We start from the raw sequence: 18689 nt of genomic DNA on the forward strand, positions 1-18689 counted from the left end.
ACAACTTTCCAAGCAAATGGTCAGAAGAAGCAAGCTGGAGTAGCCATTCTAATATCAAATAAAATCAATTTCCAACTAAAAGTCATCAAAAAAGATGAGGAAGGACACTTCATATTCATCAAAGGAAAAATCCACCAAGATGAACTCTCAATCCTAAATATCTATGCCCCAAATACAAGGGCACCTACATCCGTAAAAGAAACCTTACTAAAGCTCAAAACACACATTGCACCTCACACAATAATAGTGGGAGATTTCAACACCCCACTCTCATCAATGGACAGATCATGGAAACAGAAATTAAACAGTGATGTCGACAGACTAAGAGAAGTCCTGAGCCAAATGGACTTAACGGATATTTATAGAACATTCTATCCTAAAGCAAAAGGATATACCTTCTTCTCAGCTCCTCATGGTACTTTCTCCAAAATTGACCATATAATTGGTCAAAAAACGGGCCTCAACAGGTACAGAAAGATAGAAATAATCCCATGCGTGCTATTGGACCACCACGGCCTAAAACTGGTCTTCAATAACAATAAGGGAAGAATGCCCACATATACGTGGAAATTGAACAATGCTCTACTCAATGATAACCTGGTCAAGGAAGAAATAAAGAAAGAAATTAAAAACTTTTTTAGAATTTAATGAAAATGAAGGTACAACATACCCAAACTTATGGGACACAATGAAAGCTGTGCTAAGAGGAAAACTCATAGCGCTGAGTGCCTGCAGAAAGAAACAGGAAAGAGCATATGTCAGCAGCTTGACAGCACACCTAAAAGCTCTAGAAGAAAAAGAAGCAAATACACCCAGGAGGAGTAGAAGGCAGGAAATAATCAAACTCAGAGCTGAAATCAACCAAGTAGAAACAAAAAGGACCATAGAAAGAATCAACAGAACCAAAAGTTGGTTCTTTGAGAAAATCAACAAGATAGATAAACCCTTAGCCAGACTAACGAGAGGACACGGAGAGTGCGTCCAAATTAACAAAATCAGAAATGAAAAGGGAGACATAACTACAGATTCAGAGGAAATTCAAAAAATCATCAGATCTTACTATAAAAACCTATATTCAACAAAATTTGAAAATCTTCAGGAAATGGACAATTTCCTAGCAGATACCAGGTATCGAAGTTAAATCAGGAACAGATAAACCAGTTAAACAACCCCATAACTCCTAAGGAAATAGAAGCAGTCATTAAAGGTCTCCCAACCAAAAAGAGCCCAGGTCCAGACGGGTTTAGTGCAGAATTCTATCAAACCTTCATAGAAGACCTCATACCAATATTATCCAAACTATTCCACAAAATTGAAACAGATGGAGCACTACCGAATTCCTTCTACGAAGCCACAATTACTCTTATACCTAAACCACACAAAGACACAACAAAGAAAGAGAACTTCAGACCAATTTCCCTTATGAATATCGACGCAAAAATACTCAATAAAATTCTGGCAAACCGAATTCAAGAGCACATCAAAACAATCATCCACCATGATCAAGTAGGCTTCATCCCAGGCATGCAGGGATGGTTTAATATACGGAAAACCATCAACGTGATCCATTATATAAACAAACTGAAAGAACAGAACCACATGATCATTTCATTAGATGCTGAGAAAGCATTTGACAAAATAAAACACCCCTTCATGATAAAAGTCCTGGAAAGAATAGGAATTCAAGGCCCATACCTAAACATAGTAAAAGCCATATACAGCAAACCAGTTGCTAACATTAAACTAAATGGAGAGAAACTTGAAGCAATCCCACTAAAATTAGGGACTAGACAAGGCTGCCCACTCTCTCCCTACTTATTCAATATAGTTCTTGAAGTTCTAGCCAGAGCAATCAGACAACAAATGAGATCAAAGGGATACAGATCGGAAAAGAAGAGGTCAAAATATCACTATTTGCAGATGACATGATAGTATATTTAAGTGATGCCAAAAGTTCCACCAGAGAACTACTAAAGCTGATAAACAACTTCAGCAAAGTGGCTGGGTATAAAATTAACTCAAATAAATCAGTTGCCTTCCTCTATACAAAAGAGAAACAAGCCGAGAAAGAAATTAGGGAAACGACACCCATCATAATAGACCCAAATAATATAAAGTACCTCAGTGTGACTTTAACCAAGCAAGTAAAAGATCTGTACAATAAGAACTTCAAGACACTGAGGAAAGAAATTGAAGAAGACCTCAGAAGATGGAAAGATCTCCCGTGCTCATGGATTGGCAGAATTAATATAGTAAAAATGGCCATTTTACCAAAAGCGATCTACAGATTCAATGCAATCCCCATCAAAATACCAATCCAATTCTTCAAAGAGTTAGACTGAACAATTTGCAAATTCATCTGGAATAACAAAAAACCCAGGATAGCTAAAGCTATCCTCAACAATAAAAGGACTTCAGGGGGAATCACTATCCCTGAACTCAAGCAGTATTACAGAGCAATAGTGATAAAAACTGCATGGTATTGGTACAGAGACAGACAGATAGACCAATGGAATAGAATTGAAGACCCAGAAATGAACCCACACACCTATGGTCACTTGATTTTTGACAAAGGAGCCAAAACCATCCAATGGAAAAAAGATAGCATTTTCAGCAAATGGTGCTGGTTCAACTGGAGGGCAACATGTAGAAGAATGCAGATCGATCCATGCTTATCACCCTGTACAAAGCTTAAGTCCAAGTGGATCAAGGACCTCCACATCAAACCAGACACACTCAAACTAATAGAAGAAAAACTAGGGAAGCATCTGGAACACATGGGCACTGGAAAAAATTTCCTGAACAAAACACCAATGGCTTATGCTCTAAGATCAAGAATGGACAAATGGGATCTCATAAAACTGCAAAGCTTCTGTAAGGCAAAGGACACTGTGGTTAGGACAAAACGGCAACCAACAGATTGGGAAAAGATCTTTACCAATCCTACAACAGATAGAGGCCTTATATCCAAAATATACAAAGAACTCAAGAAGTTAGACCGCAGGGAAACAAATAACCCTATTAAAAAATGGGGTTCAGAGCTAAACAAAGAATTCACAGCTGAGAAATGCCGAATGGCTGAGAAACACCTAAAGAAATGTTCAACATCTTTAGTCATAAGGGAAATGCAAATCAAAACAACCCTGAGATTCCACCTCACACCAGTCAGAATGGCTAAGATCAAAAACTCAGGTGACAGCAAATGCTGGCGAGGATGTGGAGAAAGAGGAACACTCCTCCATTGTTGGTGGGATTGCAGACTGGTAAAACCATTCTGGAAATCAGTCTGGAGGTTCCTCAGAAAATTGGACATTGAACTGCCTGAGGATCCAGCTATACCTCTCTTGGGCATAGACCCAAAAGATGCCTCAACATATAAAAGAGACACGTGCTCCACTATGTTCATCGCAGCCTTATTTATAATAGCCAGAAAATGGAAAGAACCCAGATGCCCTTCAACAGAGGATTGGATACAGAAAATGTGGTACATCTACACGATGGAATATTACTCAGCTATCAAAAACAATACCTTTGTGAAATTCATAGGCAATGGTTGGAACTGGAAAATATCATCCTGAGTGAGCTAACCCAATCACAGAAAGACATACATGGTATGCACTCATTGATAAGTGGCTATTAGCCCAAATGCTTGAATTACCCTAGATCCCTAGAACAAACGAAACTCAAGACGGATGATCAAAATGTGAATGCTTCACTCCTTCTTTAAATGAGGAAAAAGAATACCCCTGGCAGGGAAGGGAGAGGCAAAGATTAAAACAGAGACTGAAGGAACACCCATTCAGAGCCTGCCCCACATGTGGTCCATACATATACAGCCACCCAATTAGACAAGATGGATGAAGCAAAGAAGTGCAGACCGACAGGAGCCGGATGTAGATCGCTCCTGAGAGACACAGCCAGAATACAGCAAATACAGAGGCGAATGCCAGCAGCAAACCACTGAACTGAGAATAGGTCCCCTATTGAAGGAATCAGAGAAAGAACTGGAAGAGCTTGAAGGGGCTCGAGACCCCAAAAGTACAACAATGCCAAGCAACCAGAGCTTCCAGGGACTAAGCCACTACCTAAAGACTATACATGGACTGACCCTGGACTCTGACCCCATAGGTAGCAATGAATATCCTAGTAAGAGCACCAGTGGAAGGGGAAGCCCTGGGTCCTGCTAAGACTGAACCCCCAGTGAACTAGTCTATGGGGGGAGGGCGGCAATGGGGGGAGGGTTGGGAGGGGAACACCCATAAGGAAGGGGAGGGGGGAGGGGGATGTTTGCCCGGAAACCGGGAAAGGGAATAACACTCGAAATGTATATAAGAAATACTCAAGTTAATAAAAAAAAAAAAACTCTCAATCAACATAAATAGAGAAACCAAGATATTCCATGACAAAACCAAATTCACAATATCTTTCTACAAATCCACCACTACAAAGGATAATAAATGGTAAAGGCCAACATAAGGAGGCAAGCTACACGCTAGAAAAAGCAAGAAACGAATCATCTTGCAACAAAATAAAGAGATGACAAACACAAAACATAATCTCACATCCAAATACGAAAATAACACACCTCAGAGACAAAGACAGACACTATCTCAGAGTTAAAAGCTGGAAAACAACTTTCCAAGCATGTGGTCTGAAGAAGCAAGCTGGAGTAGTCATTCTAATATCGAATAAAATCGATTTTCAACCAAAAGACACCAAAGAGATAAGGAAGGACACTTCATATTCATCAAAGGAACAATACACCAAGATGAACTCTAGATCCTACATCTTTATTCTCCAAATACAAGGGCACCTACATATGTAAAAGAAACCTTACTAAAGTTCAAAGCACACACTGCACCTCACACAATAATAGCAGGAGATTTCAACACTCCACTCTCATCAATGAGAGATCATGGAAACGGAAACAAAACAGAGACATAGACAGACTAAGAGAAGACATGAACCAAATGGATTTAACAGATATTTATAGAACATTCTATCCTAAAACAAAAGGATATATCTTCTTCTCACAACCTCATGGTACTTTCTCCAAAATCGACCATATAATCGATCATCTGTCTCAACAGATACAGAAAGAGAGAAATAACCCCATGTGTCCTATCAGACCACCAAAGGCTAAAGCTGGTCTTCAATAACAATGAGGAAAGAAGGTCCACATATACATGGAAGTTGAAAAATGCTCCCCTCACTGTTAACCTGGTCAAGGAAGAAATAAAGAAAGAAATGAAAGACTTCTTAGAATTTAATGAAAATGAAGATACAACATACCCAAACTTATGGCACACAATGAAAGCTGTGCTAAGAGGAAAACTCATAGCTCGGAGTGCCTACAGAAAGAAACAGGAGACAGCATATAACAGCAGCTTGACAGCACACCTAAAAGCTCTAGAAGAAAAAGAAGCAAACACACCCAGGAAGAGTAGAAGGCAGGAAATAATCAAACTCAGAGCTGAAATCAACCAAGTAGAAACAAAAAGGATTATACAAAGAATCAACAGAATCCAAACCTGGTTCTTTCAGAAAATCAACAAGATAGACAAACCCTAAGCCATAATAACCAGAGGACATAGAGAGTGTGTCCAAATTAACAAAATCAGAAATGAAGAGGAATACATAACTACAGAATCAAAGGAAATTTAAAAAATCATCAGATCCTACTACTAAAGCCTATATTCAACAAAACTTGAAAATCTGCAGGAAATGGACAATTTCATAGACAGATAAAAGATACCAAAGTAAAATCAGGAACAGATAAACCATTTAAACAACCTCATAACTACTAAGGAAATAGAAGCAGTCATTAAAAGTCTCCCAACAAAAAAGAGCCCAGGTCCAGATGGGTTCAGTGCAGAATTCTATCAGACATTCATAGAAGACCTCATGCCAATACTATCCAAACTATTCCACAAAATTGAAACAGACGGAGTGCTGCCAAACTCCTTCTATGAAGCCACAATTACTCTTATACCTAAACCACACAAAAACCCAACAAAGAAGGAGAACTTCAGACCAATTTCCCTTATGAATATCGACACAAAAATACTCAATAAAATTCTTGCAAACCGAATCCAAGAGCACATCAAAACAATCATCCATCATGATCAAGTAGGCTTCATCCCAGGGATGCACGGATGGTTTAATATACAGAAAACAATCAACATAACCCACTATATAAACAAACTGAAAGAACAAAACCACATGATCATTTCATTAGATGCTGAGAAAGCATTTGACAAAATTCAACACACCTTCATGATAAAAGTCCTGGAAAGAATAGGAATTCAAGGCCCATACCTAAACATAGTAAAAGCCTTATACAGCAAACCATAGGTAATATTAAACTAAATGGAGAGAAAGTTGAAGCAATCCCACTAAAATCAGGGACTAGACAAGGCTGCCCACTCTCTCCCTACTTATTCAATATAGTTCTTGAAGTTCTAGCCAGAGCAATCAGACAACAAAAGGAGGTCAAGGGGATACAGATCGGAAAAGAAGAAGTCAAAAATATCACTATTTGCAGATGATATGATAGTTTATTTAAGTGATCCCAAAAGTTCCACCAGAGAACTACTAAAGCTGATAAACAACTTCAGCAAAGTGGCTGGGTATAAAATTAACTCAAATAAATCAGTAGCCTACCTCTACACAAAAGAGAAACAAGCCGAGAAAGAAATTAGGGAAACGACACCCTTCATAATAGACCCAAATAATATAAAGTACCTCGGTGTGACTTTAACCAAGCAAGGAAAAGATTTGTACAATAAGAACTTCAAGACTCTGAAGAAAGAAATTGAAGAAGACCTCAGAAGATGGAAAGATCTCCCATGCTCATGGATTGGCAGGATTAATATAGTAAAAATGGCCATTTTACCAAAAGCGATCTACAGATTCAATGCAATCCCCATCAAAATACCAATCCAATTCTTCAAAGAGTTAGACAGAACAATTTGCAAATTCATCTGGAATAACAAAAAACCCAGGATAGCTAAAACTATCCCCAACAATAAAAGGACTTCAGGGGGAATCACTATCCCTGAACTCAAGCAGTATTACAGAGCAATAGTGATAAAAACTGCATGGTATTGGTACAGAGACAGACAGATAGACCAATGGAATAGAATTGAAGACCCAGAAATGAACCCACACACCTATGGTCACTTGATTTTTGACAAAGGAGCCAAAACCATCCAATGGAAAAAAGATAGCATTTTCAGCAAATGGTGCTGGTTCAACTGGAGGTCAGCATGTAGAAGAATGCAGATCGATCCGTTCTTATCACCATGCACAAAGCTTAAGTCCAACTGATCAAGGACCTCCACATCAAACCAGATACACTCGAACTAATAGAAGAAAAAGTGGGGAAGCATCTCGAACTGGAGAAAATTTCCTGAAAAAAACACAAATGGCTTATGCTTTAAGATCAAGAATTGGGTTGGGGATTTAGCTCAGTGGTAGAGCGCTTGCCTAGCAAGCGCAAGGCCCTGGGTTCGGTCCCCAGCTCCAGAAAAAAAAACTGCTTAACTTTATGGGGGCTGGAGAGATGGCTCAGCGGTTAAGAGCACTGACTGCTCTTCCAGAGAGGTCCTGAGTTCAAATCCCAGCAACCACATGGTGGCTCACAACCGTCTGTAATGGGATCTGATGCCATCTTCTGGCACGTCTGAAGACAGCTACAGTGTGCTCATCTATAATAAATAAATAAAATCTTTTTTAAAAAAAGGTCAAGAATCGACAAATGGGATCTCATAAAACTGCAAAGCTTATGTAAGGCAAAGGACACTGTGGTTAGGACAAAATGGCAACCAACAGAGTGGGAAAAGATCTTTACCAATCCTACAACAGACAGAGGGCTTATATCCAAAATATACAAAGAACTGGAGAAGTTAGACCGCAGGGAGACAAATAACCCTATTAAAAAATGGAGTTCAGAGGTAAACAAAGAATTCACAGCTGAGGAATGCCGAATTGCTGAGAAACACCTAAGGAAATGTTCAACATCTTTAGTCATAAGGGAAATGAAAATCAAAACATCCCTAAGATTTCACCTCACACCAGTGAGAATGGCTAAGATTAAAAACTCAGGTGACAGCAAATGCTGGCGAGGATGCGGAGAAAGAGGAACACTCCTCCATTGTTGGTGGGATTGCAGACTGGTACAACCATTCTGGAAATCAGTCTGGAGGTTCCTCAGAAAATTGGACATTGAACTACCTGAGGACCCAGCTATACCTCACTTGGGCATATACCCAAACGATGTCCCAACATATAACAAAGACGCATGCTCTACTATGTTCATCGCAGCCTTCTTTATAATAGCCAGAAGCTGGAAAGAACCCAGATGCCCTTCAACAGAGGAATGGATACAGAAAATGTGGTACATCTACACAATGGAATATTGCTCTGCTACCAAAAACAATGACTTTATGAAATTCGTAGGCAAATGGATGGAACTGGAAAATATCATCCTGAGTGAGTAACCCAATCACAGAAAAATACACATGGTATGCACTCATTGATAAGTGGATATTAACCCAAATGCTTGAATTGCCCTAGATGTACAGACACATGAAACTCAAGAGGGATGACCAAAATGCAAATGCTTCACTCCTTCTTTAAAAGGGGAACAAGAATACCCTTGGCAGGGAGGCAAAGTATAAAACAAAGGCAGAAGGAACACCCATTCAGAGCCTGCCCCACATGTGGCCCATACATATACAGCCACCCAATTATATAAGATGGATGAAGCAAAGAAGTGCAGGCTGACAGGAACCGGATGTAGATCTCTCCTGAGAGACACACCCAGAATACAGCAAATACATAGGCGAATGCCAGCAAACCACTGAACTGAGAACAGGACCCCCGTTGAAGGAATCAGAGAAAGGACTGGAAGAGCTTGAAGGGGCTTGAGACCCCATATGAACAACAATGCCAACCAACCAGAGCTTCCAGGGACTAAGCCAGTACACAAAGACTATACATGGACTGACCCTGGGTTCCAACCTCATAGGTAGCAATGAATATCCTAGTAAGATCACCAGTGGAAGGGGAAGCCCTGGGTCCTGCTAAGACTGAACCCCCAGTGAACTAGATTGTTGGGGGGAGGGCGGCAATGGGGGGAGGATGGGGAGGGGAACACCCATAAAGAAGGGGATGGGGAGGGGTTAGGGGGATGTTTGCCCAGAAACCGGGAAGGGGAATAACAATCAAAATGTAAACAAGAAATACTCAAGTTAATAAAGATTAAAAAAAGAAAAAAACTATAATATATGAAAAGTAAAAAATGAGGGCTAGCCTTCATTTTAAAATTCTTAGATTGATCAGGAATTCAAGGCCCATACCTAAACATAGTAAAAACAATATACACCAAACCAGTAGCCAACATCAAACTAAATGGAGAAAAACTTGAAGAAATACCACTAAAGTCCACAGCCTTCCTCTATTCAAAGGATAAACAGGCTCAGAAAGGAATTAGGGAAATGACACCCTTCACAACAGTAACAAATGATATTAAAATACCTAGGTGTGCCTCGAACCAGAAAGTGAATGATCTCTTTGACAAGAACTTTAAATTTCTGAAGAAAGAATTTGAAGAAGATCTCATAAGATGGAAAGATTTCCCATGCTCACATATTGGCAGGATTAAAATTGTAAAAATGGTCATCTGACCAAAAGCAATCTAAGATCCAATGTAATTCCCATGAAAGTTCCAACTCTATTCCTCATTTAGGTAGAAAGAGGAATGTGCAAATTCATTTCGAATAACAAAAAATCCAGGGTAGTGAGAACTGTCCTCAACAATGAAAGAACTTCTGGGAGACTCACCATCCCAGGCGTCAGGCTGTATTACATAGCAATAGTGATAAACACTGTATGGTTTGGTACAGACAGGCAGGTAGATCTAGGGAGTAGAACTGGAGACAGAGAAATGAACCCACACAACTTTGGTCACTTGATGTTTGACAAAGATGCTGAAACCATCCAGTGGAAAAAAGACAGCATTTCAGCAAATAGTGCTGAATCAACTGGCAGTCAGCATGTAGAATGCAAATCAATCCTTTCTTATCACCCTATACACAGCTAAAATCCAAGTGAATTGAGGATCTCCACATAGAAGCAGATACACTCAAAATAATAAAAGGAAAATTGGGGAAGAGCCTGGACCACATGGGCACTGGGGAAATTTTCCTGAATAGAACACCAATAGCTTAGGCTCTAAGATCAAGAATCAAAAAATGAGACCTCAAAAATTTGCAAAGATTATGCAAGGAAAAGGACACTGTCATTAGGACAAAATGGAAACAAACAAATTAGAAAAAGATCTTTACGACTCCTACATCTGATAGAAGGCTAATATGCAATATAAAAAAGAAATCTATGTTTAGACTCCAGAGAATCAAATAGCTCTATTACAAAATGAGGAGGTGCAAACCTAAACAAAGAATTCTAAACTGAGGAATATCAAATGGCCCAGAAGCTCCTAAGGAACTATTGAACATCCTTAATCATCTGGGAAATGCAAATCAAGAAAATGAAGAGATTCCACCTCACACCAGTAGAATGACTAAGAACAAAATCTCAGGTGACAACAGATGTTGGTGAGGATGTGGAGAAAGAGGAACACTCCTCCTTGTAGGTGGGAGAGCAAGCTGGTACAACTCTAGAAATTACTTAGCATGTTCCTCAGAAAATTGGGCATAGTACTACCTGAGGACCCAGCTATACCCCATCCTGGGCATATACCTAAAAGGGGCTCCAACATATAACAAAGACACATGCTCAAATTATGATCATAGCACCCTTTGTGTAATTGCCTGGAGCTGGAAAGAACCCAGATGTCCCTCCATCTACAAAGTACACATTGACACACTCCTGTCTTCAGGTCATATGTAGCAGAGGATGGCCTTTTTGGGAACCAGTGAGAGGAGAAGCCCTTGGTCTTGCCAAGGCTCCACCTCCCAGTGTAATGGAATGCTGAGACAGGGAGGTGGGAAGGGGTGAGTGGATGGGTGGGGGAAAACCCTCATAGAAGAGGGGAAGGGGCAATGTGATAGGCGGTTCATGGATGGGAAACTAGGAAAGGGGATAAGATTTGAAATGGAAAAAAATATCAAATAAAAATCCCCCCCAGAATAGGGAGGCAAAGTTTAGACCAGAGGCAGAAGGAACACCCATTCAGAGCCTGCCCCACATGTGGCCCATACATATACAGCCACCAAACTAGATAAGATGGATGAAGCAAAGAAGTGCAGGCTGACAGGAACCAGATGTAGATCTCTCCTGAGAGACACCGCCAGAATATGGCAAATACATAAGTGGATGCCATTAGAAAACCAGTGAACAGAGAAAGGGACCCTGTTAAAGGAATCAGAGAAAGGATTGAAAGAGCTTGAAGGGACTTGAGACCCCATATGAACAACAATGCCAAGCAACGAGAGCTTCCAGGGACTAAGCCACTACCCAAAGACTATACATGGACTGACCCTGGGCTCCAACCTCATAGGTAGCAATGAATAGCCTAGTAAGGGCATCAGTGGAAGGGGAAGCCATTGGTCCTGCCAAGGCTGGACCCCCAATATATGGGATTCTTGGGGCAAGGTAATGGGGGAGAATGGGGAGGGGAACACCCATATAGAAGGGGAGCAAAAGGGGTTAGGGGGATGTTGGCCTGGAAACCGGGAAAGGGAATAACAATTGAAATGTAAATAAGATACACCCAGTTTAAGAGCTTGAAGGGGCTTGAGACCCCTTATGAACAACAATGCCAAGCAACCAGAGCTTCCAGGGACTAAGCCACTACCTAAAGACTATACATGGACTGACCCTGGACTCTGACCTCATAGGTAGCAATGAATATCCTAGTAAGAGCACCAGTGGAAGGGGAAGCCCTGGGTCCTGCTAAGACTGAACCCCCAGTGAACTAGATTGTTGGGGGGAGGGCGGCAATGGGGTGAGGATGGGGAGGGGAACACCCATAAAGAAGGGGAGGGGGAGGGAGTAGGGGGATCTTTGCCCGGAAACCAGGAAAGGGAATAACACTCAAAATGTAAATAAGAAATACTCAAGTTAATAAAAAAAATTGAAAAAAAAGATACACCCAGTTTAATAAAGATGGAGAAAATAAAAGAAAAGGAAAAAATAGCCCCCCCCCAGAAAAATAATGAAGCACTTTTGCAGTTGGTAAACCTCACTTGGTAAAACATTTTCCCTGAAAACCCAACTGTAGATGTGGGGATAAGGGGAGCCCCAAAGCTACTTGCCTGCAAGTGTGAATATCAATGTGCTCCAAGATAGTAAATCAATCACACGAGGGACTTGGCTGGGTGAGGTTTGTCTCCAGAACAGAGGGACCAGGGGTGGAACCCACAGGGAGGCCTGATGGCCTGAGTTCAGTCCTCAGAAGCCACAATGTGGCAGAACAGAACTGTCAGTTGGCTCTGCCCTCTGACCACTACACACTTAGCTCCACATGTGTGGGGCACTGGAAAGTGAGAGGAAGTCAATGGCAGTCTCTGACCGTCACATGTATATCAGTGCAAAATCAAGAGAACAGAAGGTCCTCACTCACCTTCTGTGAGGGGGCATGGTCACAGTTCCTGTTCAATATGTCTTTTATCCATTAGCAAACAGGTAATGTTAATCTAATATTCATTATTGATATTTTTGTCCTAAAGTTGACAATTTGTCTTATGATAAATTTTCCAGTGCTGTCTATTAAGATTAATGCTCTATATATTAAGAAATTCTCAGGAATCATGGTGGTTATAGAGGATGAATGGGAGAGGCAGAAAAGGGGATAACATTTGAAATGTAAATACATAAACTATCTAATAAAAAAGGAAAGACAGCAAAAATAACAATAACAGGGAAAACAAAAAGAAAATCTACATGGGGGCTTGGCAGTGACCAGCTCTAGTTTTGGTTTGAAGAACACTCAGTTCTGATTGCTAGGACACACAGGGCAGCTCACAACTGTCTATAGCTGCAGTCCCAGGGGAACCAGCACCAGGTTCTATCACACGTGGTACACAGAAAATACACAGAGGCAAAACGATTGTGTGTGTGTGTGTGTGTGTGTGTGTGTGTGTGTGTGTGTGTGTGTGTGTGTGTGTTTTAAAACAATTTAAATATAAACATAAAAATAAAATTAGGTAGTTTCATAAAGGCCTAGCAGCTGCTGTCCCACAGGGTGGAGGTCTCATATGACAAAGAGCATTCAGCAGGTATAAACTCATGAGTCCCCAGGCTTGGGCTCTGTCTTCAAATCATGGGTCACCTGGTACCCATCATGAAAAGGATGCTTAGGGATCCTGAAGAGAGACAAGCAGCTAGGGAGACTAGCAGAACGCCTTGTCTTGCTGTTTGGCAAATCGTGATACAGAGACTTGTGAGATTGCCTGGGCTCTGTTAATGTTTTGGGGTTTTGGTTTGGTTTGGTGTTTTGAGCCAGGGTTTCTCTGTAGACCAGGCTGCCCACAAAGTGAGATTCTATCTCAGAAGTAGTAAGTTACCTTCCCAGAGACGGTGTCATCTGCTTCAGATGTCTTCTGGGAGCCCTTGTAGAAAGGTTGCTGACTGATTTATGTGATGCTCCAGAGCTGTTTGTAATGAGGCAGGAAAACAGGGGACGTATGTGAGGGCTGCCTTTGCTCCTTGTGTATCACAGGCCAAATCCTTCCTTCCTAAACTCCAGACTTGCGCGCTGCCCCTTTACCTCTTGAGCAGATGAAGTCCTTGTGGAGATGACCGCAGCTCCATCCTGCAGTTGACTGGTTCTGACAGACAGCCCCGTGAGACCACAAAGCCTTTAAGGATCGGGCGTGTTCTGGAAGTCCGCTGATGTGGGGTCCACCCACACTGGACAGACTAGACGGAGCAAGTCTCACAACTGCCATCTTGGTGAAGGCCCACAACAGCTCCAGGAAGCGGAAGTACATGGATCGGGGGAGGAGTCCTCCAGCACTGGTTAGAATGGACAGTCTCAAAACCGCCAGGGAGGTAAACGTCGCAAGCATGTCCAGGATCGAGGCTACTTCTCTTTTCATCACCATGAGGTCTCTGTGACCTCTGTCTCAGTACTTTTCTCCCTTGCATGATTTATTAATACATGTATGTTATTTTATAGTTATTTATTTTCCCACTACTGTCAATGCCAGTCACCTTAAGAGGCAATCATCCACCTATTCCAAAAACACTGTGGGTTTATTCTACATTTCTCTCAGCGAACAAAAGCAAACAGTGCCAAGTATAACAGTTTAATATTTGTCACCAAGTTAAAAAAACAAATGAAAAAAATATATATATACATATATATATTTATATATATATATGTATATGTGTGTATATATATATATATATATGTGTGTATATATATATATATATATATGCATGCATGCGCCAAGGGAATACATACAGAGCCAAAAACTAACAGAAGACACAAGGCTCCACCTAGACATCTTGTGTCACACAATTTCACCTCCAGTAACAGGAATGGGTAGCAAACTGCTGAGTCATTAACCATAGGGTCCTATAGGAAGCCTCAACTGTCACAGGCTTGTGCCAAGACTATTGGTTGGTCTACACAATCTGATGTTCAGGACTGATTTCTGATGGTAACACTTCTGTCATCACAGTAGAAGAGGTTGAGCAGGGGTCTAGCTAGACTCTTCACCCTACTAACCAGAGTTCTTAATACTGGAAGATAACCGGTCTGCTACTGGAGGGCAAAGGTAATCCTCAATATCTGTCACCTACAAACCCTGCAACCTACAAAGACACCTACGTGGAAGCCCCAAAGCATCTTCAAATCTAATTCCAGGTGATCTAGACCCCTCTTATATCTTCACAGGCCCAGACATGCACACAGTGCACACACATATATGTAGGCAAATTATTCACACATAGGAAAGAAGCATAATCTTTCAATAATATTAGATTCACAGGTATGTAGTAAACTTATGTGCTAAGTTTATTACTAAAAGCATACAATCTAGTAGTGCTTTCTTAGTATTTTATTAAAATTATGCCCCTATTACCCTATTGGTTTTTTAAAAAAAATTTTTATCTTTCGCCAAAAACCCTGTGGCCATTACAAGTTACTCTTTATTCCTCCACAGCCTACCCCCTATCAACATTTTAGGCACCAGTTCCAACTATCCCTCTTTGATGATAGAAGTATGACCTTCAAATATAGAAACTTAAAATCAGGTTGTGTACAGCACCAATGCCATTGCAATAGCCCATAATATGAATGCTTTTCTGAGGGGCCCTTTGATTAATGAGGAAACAGGCTGGAACCCAATCTAACTTCTGCTTTAGGATTCTCATTCTGTTAGTGTTTGTTGTTGCTGTTGCTGCTGCTGCTGCTGCTGCTGCTGCTGCTGCTGCTGCTGCTGCTGCTGTCTTATTGATTGATTGGTTTTTTGTGTCTGGTTTTTGAGGTATTTGTTGGATTTGATTGAATGAGTGAGTGAGAGAGTGAGTGAGTTATTTTCAGAATGAATGTGTGTGTGTTATGTGTATGTGTTGTGTGTGTTTTGTGTGTGTGTGTGTGTGTGTGTGTGTGTGTTGTGTGTGTGTGTGTGTGTAGCAGCATTGGCTGTCCTGAATCTAGCTCTGTAGACCAGACTGGCCTTATACTCTTGGAGAACTACATGACTCTGCCGCCTGAGTGATGCGATTAAAGGCTTATGTCACCACCAACCAGTTCATTCTAGGTATTTAATAGAAATGAAATCATCTAATATAATATTAGTCCCTTTTTGGACATTAGAAATGCTTCTTTCACAGAGTTTAATGTTTGTCATTTTTATTAATATTTTAGGATTAGTATCAATAAGTCTTGTCATTGCTAGATACTAGTCCATTGTATTGATATGCCACACTTTGTTTACCTATTCATCATGCTGTACTTCTTGGGGTTCCTCCCTTTTATCATTTTTAAGTTCTGTGCACATTCAGGTGCTGAAGACTGAACCATTTTATATTTATAGTTCCAATATAGAAGGTTGCTATTTCTCAGTTCCTTTACAGTCTCACGTGTGCTCTTGCACTTTTAGACGCTACACAAGTGCTCTACCACTGACCTACACACTCAGCATATAAATATATATGAATATATATTGTTATATTATACTCTATGTTACATAAATAATAAACATATAAAATATATTTCTCAACTGCACTCCCCTGCTCTATGCACTAAGCTACCAAACTTTCTACAAAACAACTAGATAGAATACTTGGAAAATAGGCTTTATACCAGGGAAGCAGCAATGTTCAGTTTACACTCATCAGGGTTGGGGATTTAGCTCAGTGGTAGAGCGCTTGCCTAGCAAGCGCAAGGCCCTGGGTTTGGTCCCCAGCTCTGAAAACAAAACAAAACAAAACAAAAGATCGTCCTCAGTTTACACTCATCAAATTTATCTACCATATAAAGAAACTGATAGAAAAAAATCAGGAATTGATGACAGAGTAGAGACTGAGGGAATGGACAGCTAATTACTAGCCAAACTTGATACCCATCCGTAGGCAAGCACCAATCCTTCACATTTCATAGTACTCTATAACAGAGTATTTTATAACAATTATAACAACTGCAGACAAGTGTTTAACATGGCTGTCCTCTGAGAGGCTCCACTGAACAGCTTACTCAGACAGATGCAGACATCCACAGCTAAACACTGGGTAGAGCTTGAGGACTCATATACAAGATTCAGAAGAAGGATTGCAGCCCTAAAGGGGGATGAAACTCCATAGGCCGTCCAGCAGAGTTAAGTAAACTTGACACTTTGGGCTCTCAGCGTCTGAACCACCAGCAAAAGAACATACAGGGGCTGGAGACAGGCCTCCCAGTACATGTGAGGCAGATGTGCAGCTCGATATTCATGTGTGTCCTGAACAACTGGAACAGGGGCTGGACCAAAAGCTGTTGCTTTTCTGGTTGCTATGTTCTTCTAGCTGGGCATCTTCGAATATATAAATGAAGTATTTGGAAATCTCTGGAGAAATGTCTTGAAATCCATTGCCCACGCTGTCCTTTTAGTGTTGAGTTATTAGACATCTTTATATATTCTGGACAAAGATTGCTACGTTTATACCTTTACATAAACTTCTGGAAATATTTCAAACAGCAGGAAAAACACACTGGCTTCTTCTGGACACAAATGGATAAAAAAATCAGGAACTTGAGCATCAGGCCCCGGAGTCTTATACAATTATTGATTGTACTAAAAATTATTTACTTACCTTAAAATGCTGTGCTTGTTTTCACTGTTACAGAGCTGCCTTCCATGTGTGAAGCAAACTCACACTGCCTCTAAAGTACATGCACAGCCTTATGTGTTCCTTAATACTTTCTAAGATTTGATGTATTTAGAAAGGGACAGAAATATTAGAAACACTTATGTTTTTAAATGAAAAGAATGTTAATGAGAAGAAATTCGTAAAAAAGCATCCATTTAGATGATGCAGCACATAAGATCATTTTCCATCCAAGCCTGATGACCCTCAATCTTGGTAGGAGGATCAAACCAACTCTAAGACATTGCAGTCTCACCTCTACATATATGCATCATCACTTACACACACACACACACACACACACACACACACACACACACACACGCACACACACACACACTCAGAGAGAGACAGAGACAGAGACAGAGAGATGGGGAGGGGCAGTGCTTGCTCCCATGGTTTGCTGAACCTGTTTTCTTATACAATTGAGGACGATCCACCCTGGAGTACCAACATCCAGAACCACCACCTATAATTACAGAGGACATTCTACATTAATCACAAGAAAATGACCCACAGACTTCCTTCAAGACAATGTGATAGAGAAGATACCTCTACTCTGGTTCAGTCTTCCCAGATTATATGTAGATTTATGGAAAGTTCATTAAATTCAACCAGCACAACATCCTCCAAGGCTCAGGTACTGTTGTTGAAGAGGGAGTCAGAAATGATATAAGAACAAAATTTGGGGAGACGTGATGTGAAACTAGGTCTTCTGGATATGACAAAGTGATGACAGTCATGAATCCAGTACAGGTGTTTTCCTGAAAACACCCTACACAAGAATGGGGCATAGACTTTCTATCAGGTATTTGGAGTGGCTCATAAAGCCCCCATTAATGGCCACTTCTGGAGGGAGCAGGATAAAAGTTTTACAAAGGAAAAGGAAGAAAGAAAGAAAGAAAGAAAGAAAGAAAGAAAGAAAGAAAGAAAGAAAGAAAGAAAGAAAGAAGGAAGGAAGGAAGGAAGGAAGGAAGAAAGAAAGAAAGAAAGAAAGAAAGAAAGAAAGAAAGAAAGAAAGAAAGAAAGAAAGAAAGTTCAGAGAAGCCACATTCAAATATCTTTTCTCTTTGCCAACTAATAACACATGACTTGGTAATATGAGCAGTATTTCAGAGTAGGGTTAAAGATGGATTTCACTTAAAAATGCACTAAAAATGGTACTGATGTAATAAAAATTTTAAAATGCATGACTTTCACTTCGAATATTTTAATGGGAAACTCTTACAATTAATAGGCAAGCAGTTTAATTCAAAACTCATATGCTAAGTCCCTAGGACAAGCAATACAGTACATCAAGGTGTACTATTTAGCAACTTTATGATATACCCTCACAAATCAGAGGGACAGGCAATGTACATTCCCTT

At 40.5% G+C, this 18689-nt stretch overlaps 1 protein-coding gene across 1 annotated transcript in view; it reads right to left on the reverse strand.

Annotated features, from left to right (window-relative positions):
- Positions 1 to 14072, reverse strand: part of Poteml1 (POTE ankyrin domain family member M like 1) — a 56427-nt gene extending 42355 nt beyond the window's left edge. The window contains exon 1 of the mRNA XM_039095042.2: positions 13736 to 14072. Within this exon, the coding sequence (XP_038950970.1) occupies positions 13736 to 14072 (337 nt within the window). The remainder of the gene's footprint in view (positions 1 to 13735) is intronic.
- Positions 14073 to 18689: the final 4617 nt, after the last annotated feature.

This window comes from Rattus norvegicus, chromosome 16 (assembly GCF_036323735.1).
Source record: "Rattus norvegicus strain BN/NHsdMcwi chromosome 16, GRCr8, whole genome shotgun sequence".
NCBI lineage: Eukaryota > Metazoa > Chordata > Mammalia > Rodentia > Muridae > Rattus > Rattus norvegicus.